This window comes from Phalaenopsis equestris, unplaced genomic scaffold (genome assembly GCF_001263595.1).
Source record: "Phalaenopsis equestris unplaced genomic scaffold, ASM126359v1 Scaffold001112, whole genome shotgun sequence".
Classification (NCBI taxonomy): Eukaryota; Viridiplantae; Streptophyta; class Magnoliopsida; order Asparagales; family Orchidaceae; genus Phalaenopsis; species Phalaenopsis equestris.
Window position 1 is genome coordinate 46,217 of NW_018165551.1, and position 9,498 is coordinate 55,714.

Here is a 9,498-nt window from a genome sequence, read left to right on the forward strand (position 1 = left end):
GCAAGGACAGTGGCGCGATGGTGATGATTGGTCAGCGGTGGTTTGACAAGGGCGACAACGAGATGATGGGTCTTTGGCAACTCAATGATGGTGGTCGGGCAATGGTGGTTTGCCAATGGAGGTGGGGTGGTTCGATGGCGGTGGTTCGAGAGTAGTGGTCTGACTACGACAATGCTCAAGTAGTGGTGGTAGAGGCAATGATTTGGTAGTGACAATGATAGTTTGACTGCAGTGGATGACAGCTCAAGTAGTGGTGGTAGAGGCAATGATTTGGTAGTCACAATGATAGTTTGACTGCAGTGGATGGCAAACAGTAGTGGCCTAGTAATGGTGGTCAGACAATGACTGTGGCTCGATGGCGGTGGCTGAGAAATAGTGGTTTGGCAGTGGCGATGGTCAGGCGATGGTAGTTCGGTGGCTCGATGACAGTGGCTGGGCAGCAGGAAACAATGATTTGACATCGGCGATGGCTAGTCAGGGGCGTTCAGATGGTGGTGGAACTCTCAAGAGTTTGGAGTTCCTTCAACTCTCTCTTCGAGGTCTAATTCTCTTTTTATGGAGAGAGTGGCGTCTATTTATAGGCTTTGTGAGTGGCTTGTGCTATAAATATTGCATGAATCTAGACCACTCCATTAGACGACTTAAAAAGATTTCTTTGATATGATGGTATTTTACAAGCATTTTAGTGCTTTAATGATGTTAGACTTAAGTGGCCTTGGGCTCGTTGGATTTGGCTCATCGAGACGCTCGATTCGACAATATACTTTTTTAGATTTGAGATCATTTGGTCCCACAAATATATATTTCAAAGCATTCAATTATACTTTAAGTGTGTGATCTAGATCCACTTTGACTCTTTTTTTGATGTCAATTGGATTGTCTCCCTAAGACACTTTGCTTGATCATAAATTGATGTATCCAAATTTGATTTTTGGTCAAAATGTGTGTCGAGATATATGCAAATCACTATAATTTTCTAGTAACAAATGAGTTGCCCCTATTTTCATACGTTAAATGTGAAGACATTGAAACCATATCTCAATATTGCCCAAAAAATTAGGTGCCTTGGAATAGCAATTTTGAAGTTTTTTTACATGTATTTGAAGAAAGTAAATCTACTGTAATTTTCAATATTAAAAAAATAAAATAAAGACATGAATTCATGGTGAAATATTATGTATAATATTTATCACATTGTTAGTGCATGAAATTGTAACTGTTGCATTGATGTCAACTGGATTGTCTCCCTAAGACACTTTGCTTGATCATAAATTGGTGTATCTAAATTTGATTTTTGGTCAAAATGTGTGTCGAGATTTATGCAAATCACTATAATTTTCTAGTAACAAATGAGTTGCCCCTATTTTCATACGTTAATGCTGAAGACATTGAAACCATATCTCAATATTGCCCAATAAATTAGGTGCCTTGGAATAGCAATTTTGAAGTTTTTTTACATGTATTTGAAGAAAGTAAATCTACTGTAATTTTCAATATTAAAAAAATAAAATAAAGACATGAATTCATGGTGAAATATTATGTATAATATTTATCACATTGTTAGTGCATGAAATTGTAACTGTTGCAGACATGTGCTGAATAATAATATAAACAACATGATATCATAAGTGCAGGAAAATAATATGAAAATAAATATTCATTTATTTATTTAAATTATTTTAAAAAAAATTTCTTCTCCTCGTTATACCTTCACTTCCACTTATATCTCCGCATGTTCATATTTCTTCATGCCCATTATAACTCAGCTTTCACTTATACATCCACTTGTTTACATCTGTTCAAGCGTATCTAACGCACATATAGATAATTACATCGGTGCAAAACCACTTATAACTCAACTTGATCGCAAATAACATACATCCGCCCAATCAGAACCACCGACAACCTCCCCATTATTTTTCATTTTTGGCACATATTTTGATACAAAAGCATATAAATATTAATAATTTGACATATTAAATATCTCAAAATACCGTAGAAAGTGGTCCATACTAGTAGGTACAAGTAATAATGTAATTTGCGGTGAAAATGAATCTACACATATCGACATGCAAATTTGCAGAACCACTTATATAAAATGTACATAATAATATTCCAAGCATTTCTTGTTTTACAACAAATTTAGCAGGTTTAACAAACGTACCAAAATATACAAAATATTATATAACACAAAGAATGTTTAGATATTTATGTTTTTATTTAAAAAAGAATGTTAAAAGAAAATTTTTTGGATTTTTATTTTTTTTACATAAAAAAATTATATAAATTTATTCTCATCTTGAAATATATAACTCCAAAAATTACCAAAAAATTGCTAATAAATAGAAAAATATATTTAGAAAACATTGATGTAGTTGATTTGCAAAACAGACACCAGATGCTTCCAAAAATCTCAAATATCTCTTACATAAAGATGTACTAAATCTTTAAGAAAGAAAAATCTAACTATAACCTTCTAATTTCTCACTTATGATGCCCATAAAAATAGGTTAAAATATGTCAAAAATATAATCTAAGTATACTCTACAATTTGGTGAAGATAGTTTATAAATCGGGCACAAAATAAAAGTACTTAAAATTGACTAATAAATTGAGTATAAAATTAATTCCATAAACTTCAAAAAGATCAATAAACATAAAATAAACATGTAGGACTTACCAGATCTCAAAATTAGGTCCCAACAGATGCACTGGTATACTACATTAGTAGTTGTTACGTTATACTCTCCTTCGAAAAATGCGTCCTCGACATTCAAAATTAATAACTCTCAAACTAATTTGGATAAAAATATCTCATGTCAACCCCTTTCTCCCACATGCTTCTCTTTCTGATCAGTGCTTCCACTGCAACCATAGGGAATTGTTTGCTTCTTAATTATCTCAAATCAAAGGCCAAAATACATTATGGTTCCTCTCTATAGGTCCAGTTAGGTTGTATCTTAACCTCATCCTCAAGAACTTTATGTTCAATATCATAAATCCACTTTCTTAAAAAAGATAAATGAAAGACATCGTGCACGCCCGACATATAAGCGGGTAGTAATAATTGGTAAGCATAATTATCAACCCTACCAATCATCTCAAAAGGTCCAATGTATCTCGGACTCAACTTTCCCGCTCTACCAAATCTATTTATCCCCTTCATGGGACACACCTTCAAAAATACAAAATCTCCCACCTAAAATTCGACTGCTCGATGCTTTGGTTTATAATACTTTCTCTATCTATCTTGTGTTTCTCTCAATCTACCTTGGACTAGTTTGATCTTTTCAACGACATCATCTACAAACTCAGACCAATCAATCTTCTTTCACCCACTGTCCAAGATAAAGGTATGCTCACCTTCTACCATGTAAGGTTTTATATTATGTTGTACCAATACTTGAATGGAAGCTATTATTATAGGCAAATTCAATTAAAGGAATAGGTTCCTCCTATCTCCCTCAAAAGTCAAGTGCACATAATCTCAATACATCTTCCAACACCTGAAAATCCTCTCAGACAGATCAACTGTCTGCGGGTGAAAAGTTGTACTGAAGTTTAAGTTAGTCCCCAAATCTTCCTGAATACCCCTCCAATTTAAAAGCAAATCTACCATTACGATAAAAAATAATGACTTTCGGTTTCCCATGTAGTCTGACAATCTCATATATATACCCCATAGGAAGAATTGTTTAGACTTTGTCAACCAGTCAACCACCACCCATATTGCAACTTGACCTTGCATTGGCCTTGGAAAACCCATAACAAAATCCATAATGACATCCTCCTATTTCCACTCAGGAATATGCAAGGTTGCAGCAAACGACTTTGTCTTTAAGCACTACTTTCACGAACTAACATGTCTCACATCTCAAAACAAACTCGGCCACCTCATGCGTTAACACAAGCCACCAAAATATCAACTTCAAGTTATGATACATCTTTTTCCTCCCTGGATGAATTATATATCTAGAATAATGAGCCTCATGCAATATCTCCTTCCACGGATCACCATTAGCAGGAACCTAAAGTCGATGCCCACAAGTCAACACCCCATGATTATCTACAATAGCTCATCTAGAGACAAACAATATTCCCAATTGACCTGAAGAATAAAATCGGCACTATGGCCCCCAAATCTCCCTTTCTTTCTAAACTTATATTTTTCTCTTCTTTTCTCTCTCTACGTTCCTCGTGTTGGAAAAGTAAAATCCATGCAATGAATGGAGACTGAGTGGGTTTGAATATTTATGATTTTTTGTTTATAGAGGAAATAAATGAATTTTTTTGAATTGTTACATTTTAATATATAAACTTTATATAAATCTATTCACATATTGAAATATGTTGCTTCAAAATTATGAAAAATTAGTTAATAAATATAAAAATATTTCTAGAACACACTAGTGAAAATAGTTTGTTAAATGTACATCAGATAGTTCTAGAAAGCTTTCTTATATAAAAATGTATCAATTCCTTAAGAAAGAAAAACCTAACTGATAATCTTTTATTTTCATTTTTCTTACTTATGATGCCAATAAAAATAGGTTAAAATATGCCTAAAATATAATCAAACATACTCTAGAATCTCGTGAATACATTTTATAAATCATACATGAAATTAAACTACTAAAAACCAACAAATAAATTGTGTATAAAATTATTTCAAAAAAATTCAAGAAAATCAATAAATATAAAATAAACATGTAAGACTTGCGAGATCACAAAATCAAGTCTCAACAGATGCACTGACATACTACAATAGCAGTTGTTACACAGTGGAACAATTGACCAGATAGTGGTGGGTTGCTAACGATGGTGTATTGTGATGATGGTAGTGGCCGAGCAGCGGTGATCCAGTAGTTATGGTGATGTCAATTGAATGATGAAGATGGTTTGGTGAAGTTATTCTAGCATGTCGATGCTGACCCGACTAAAATGACAATGAGCCATAATAATAATGGTGCTTGGGTGACGGTGGTTTAGAATGGTGATGGAACGATGATAGTGGTACGACATGCTAATAGCTGATGAAGATGTTCAAGTTATTGATGATGACCCGACATCGGTGTTACAGTGTTAGTGAGGTGTTGGTGGCTAATAAGTGAAGGTATTCTGACGATATTGAGGGTTATGACATGGTGAACTGGTGAAGATAGTGGTCTTACAATGGTAGTAATAATTATGATGTTATTGAAAAAATAGTGATCTAATGAGGATAACTGCGACCTAACGACATCAGTCAGGTAACAATGTTCTGGTGCATCGACTGAGAATGTTGATCCTACAGTGAAGTAAGTGATTTTGTCAATGTCTTTTGTAGACAATAACAATTCGATGATTACTATGGGGTCTAGCGAGGTAAGCTGAGTGAAAATAGTTTAACGATGATGGTGTATCGTAAGTATAGTGGAGACCTAACAATAGTGCTCTAGCATGACGGCAATCCAACAATAGTTCTTCTGTGATGGTGGTTGTTGTCGAGTGACAATACTCAAGTGATAGTGACAGTGTCAGTCGGTGAATGTTAGCAAACTAACAAGGCTATTCTAGTGCATTGATATTGATCCAGTGACAGTGACAATGTCATAAAGTAGCAGCGATTTGGTGATAGTGGCTTGATGTCGATCGGGTGACATTGGTCAAATGATGATGGTTTGATGATGAGAGAAGTAGCTCAATGATGACGGATGCTGTGTCTTGGCATTTGTTGGTTTCAAAGATCTCATAACAATAATGGCAGTTGCTCCATTGTTAGGGAAATGGTAGTCCAAAAATAATGGTTTTGGTCCAATGACATTTATAGAGCAATGATAATCTGACAACAATAGCTGGAGACGGTAATTCAGTAATGTTGGCAGCTGCGTTGTTGGTCAGGCGATTATGATGGGATTCTGGAGGAGTTTCCCTCAGACCCTTCACTTGATCATAAATCAAGAGTACGGGCATTTTTATATTTGATTTTTGATCAAATTAAACGCCATATATAGATATATATATATATAATACAAATTTCTATTAAATATGGAGATTATAGCAAAACAAAAGCTTATAAAATAAAGCTATGAAAAAGCTATTTTAAAATAAGAATTGGATATATTTCATGCTAGCTTTAACATATGATAAATTTGATCTTAAAAAAAAATGAATAATTTAATTATGTCAGAACAAGGCAATGATTGTTGAAGTGATTGTACTTTTTTCATAGGAACAATGAATCTATGATTAGCATATATTCCAATCATCTACCTTTTCTAAATTTCACAAAAGATTTATTATTATTAATTTCCTAATTAAGTTAATTAGACTTTTATTGTTCTTTAAGCACAAATTAAATCTACTAAACATGATTAAAAATGAGCAAATTACATACAGACCACCCGAAACTTGCTATTTACGAATCAACCCCTCTTTTTCATCCACTTTTTCTAACTCTGGCTTAAATATCAATTTTCATCGTAAAAAACCCAATCCATAGCTTTCATTTTTATCAAAAATTTGATCGTGATACGCGTATATACATAAATACAGTATTAAGAAAAAGTTATATGAGTGATTAATTTGTAAATATCGACGTTTGTGATGATCTGTTCGTAATTATCCTTTTAAGAGAAATTGCATTAGAATATAGAAAGGTGAGAGGGAATTGCACATGCAAGCTAATGATAAATTACATGTAATCAAATCATCTTAGAACGTTTCCTCATCATTAGATACTCCATTCCTAATTGAGCTCTCATAATTAGAGCTTTAATCTCTCTACTAATCATGTGATAAAACTATTTGGGTTAAGGCATAATTACACAGAGACCGTCCAAAATATTGATATTTATGAAAGTGATGCATTTGTGCATGTCGTGATCAAACTATTGAGAATTTAATAAAAATGAAAAACATGGGTTGGGTTTTTATCGTGAATTTTGATATTCGACTGAGAATTTGAAAAATGGATGAAAGTAAAAGGGTTGATTTGTAAATAGCAAGTTTTAGGGGGGTGAGTATGCAAATAATCCCCAATACCTATATAGTTTAAGCTGTAATTTTGTTAAAACTATACAAATCAACCACCCTTATTCGTCCAATTTTCAAATTCTCACTCAAATATTGAAATTCATGATTATGTATATATATATATATATATATATACATGCGACTAGGCTGACAAGTTGGTAGGCATATGCGTTATCATTAGTAAGTCCTCTCTGACCAGGATTCGATCCCTATCGACACTGCTAGCACGTATGGAAAGCAGTAATTTCAAATACCACTCTTTATATTTATCTATATACATATAAATGAATGAATGAACATTCCTTCTCACCAAAAAAAATCTTCCATCTTTGTTTAGCACATGTCTTACCTTAAAAAACCAAACAAATTTCTCACTTTCTGAAAACCCCACATCTTCTCCTCATATATATAACCATCCCTCCCCTTTCAAGCCTATCCCATTCCCACCCACAAGTCAATTCATAAAACACAAATTAAAGCACCTCCTTTTCCAATAATGGACTTCTCCCACCTCTTCTCTTCCCACTCCTCTCCTTCCCAACCCCAATCAACACAAAACCTCCTCACCCAAACCTACAATCCAAGATATCTTGGTGTGCGGCGTCGCCCATGGGGCCGTTATGCCGCTGAGATACGTGACCCGGCAACCAAAGAAAGACATTGGCTCGGAACCTTTGACACGGCTGAGGAAGCTGCTGTTGCCTACGACCGCGCCGCACGTTCTCTCCGTGGTGCTTCCGCGCGCACCAACTTTGCTTATCCTGACCTCCCACCAGGCTCTTCTCTAACCCCATTTCTATCCCCAGACCTTCCTTCTCCTCACCCTTTCTTAATTCCCCCTCCTCCCCTTCTTCTTCCATCTACCACCATTCTTCCCAGCCATCAATCATTACCTCCTGTCATCGAAGAGGAGATCATAACTCCAGCTCCTGAGCGTGTTTGTAATGGAGGAGGATTGGAGCTAGGGGAGTTCAATTATTCCGACACGATAGGAGATGAGGAGGATATATTGAGCGGCCAAATCTATTTCGATGAGGAGTTCTTACATAGCCCTCTATTTGGACCGATGCCGGAGGCGAGTGAGTATATTGTTGAGGATTTTCAGCTCGATGGTCGTTCTTCTTCTTCCCTATGAAAACATTTCAGAACTTATTAGCTGCGACTCAGATACATAATTCTTTATAAAGATGATTGATTCCTACGTAATCATTTGTCTGCGCATAGAATTATGCATGCATGCAGTTTCAAATTCAATAATTTTTTACGTGAATGAGTGAGAGAGATGATTCTATGCATGATTTTATGTATAAAGTCGATCCATTAGTGGAGTACAGAGCTGTGCTTTGTTCTGTACAGAGTTATTTAGAATGAGAGCAAGGATTTGATTCTTAGTCTGCATGAAGAGTTATGAACATGGTTTGAGTTCAATAATCTCTCATGAAATTGGGAGAGAGTGTGTGGGAATGGAGATCTTTTGTTGTTGTTGTTGTGATTTGCTATATGAAGTAATATGTTATGATTGTTCTTGTGTTTCTTCCACTTAAAATATGTTTGGGGCAGTCATATATATACCACAAAATTCTTTTATATTTGCATATATGATACCTAAACTTTGATATTTATAGATATAGACGTTGTATCCAAATTTAAAACATCATAATGAAGATATCATTATTGTTTACTCTTTTAAAAGTGAGATATAACTTCCATGCAGAGCTTTATGACACCAAAGAATTATAAATATAAATATAAAGTTAGATATGTAAATACTAAACTTGACTCACTTATCAAATGGAAGAGAGAGAGAGAGAGAGAGAGAGAGAGAGAGAGAGAGAGAGAGAGAGAGAGAGAGAGAGAGAGAGAGAGAGAGAGAGAGAGAGAGAGAGAGAGAGAGAGAGAGAGAGAGAGAGAGAGAGAGAGAGAGAGAGAGAGAGAGAGAGAGGAGAGATAGAGAGAGATGAAAAAAACCAAATTACATCAATACTTGTTTCAAAAATACATCTACAATGCTAGTCACTCATTCAAACAACATAAACATTCTATTAAAAAAAGTAATAATTTAATTTGAACATTTTCTAATAACATTAAAAACCAAAACTATGATGTAGTTTTCATAAAAAAAACAACTTTTGATTTACATACATATTATTGAATTTATATACATTTACATATACATTTACATATCTTTCACATAAACCCTCATATCTTGTTGTATAACATTTTAATTTCTAAATTACATACACTGATAAGATTAACTTATCTCACCCAAAATATGTTTTTTTATGCATATATTTCTAGGGGACATTTACACGTGTATCAATCAATTCCTATGTATTTGCATATCTAACCATCTAAAAAAAAAATCACTAATTTAACTATTAAAATAACTATAATTTTTTATATATCAGATGTATAAATATATTATATACATGAAGAGAGAAAGAGATACCCATGTTATGTTTGAGTGAGTGTGGCAGCAAAGGG

General features: G+C 34.1%; 1 protein-coding gene across 1 annotated transcript; it reads left to right on the forward strand.

Moving 5' to 3' along the window:
* Positions 1-7,510: 7,510 nt before the first annotated feature.
* On the forward strand, positions 7,511-8,149 carry LOC110033196 (ethylene-responsive transcription factor LEP-like). The gene has a single exon (XM_020737101.1). It carries the CDS (start codon positions 7,511-7,513, stop codon positions 8,147-8,149), a length of 639 nt encoding a protein of 212 aa, XP_020592760.1.
* Positions 8,150-9,498: the final 1,349 nt, after the last annotated feature.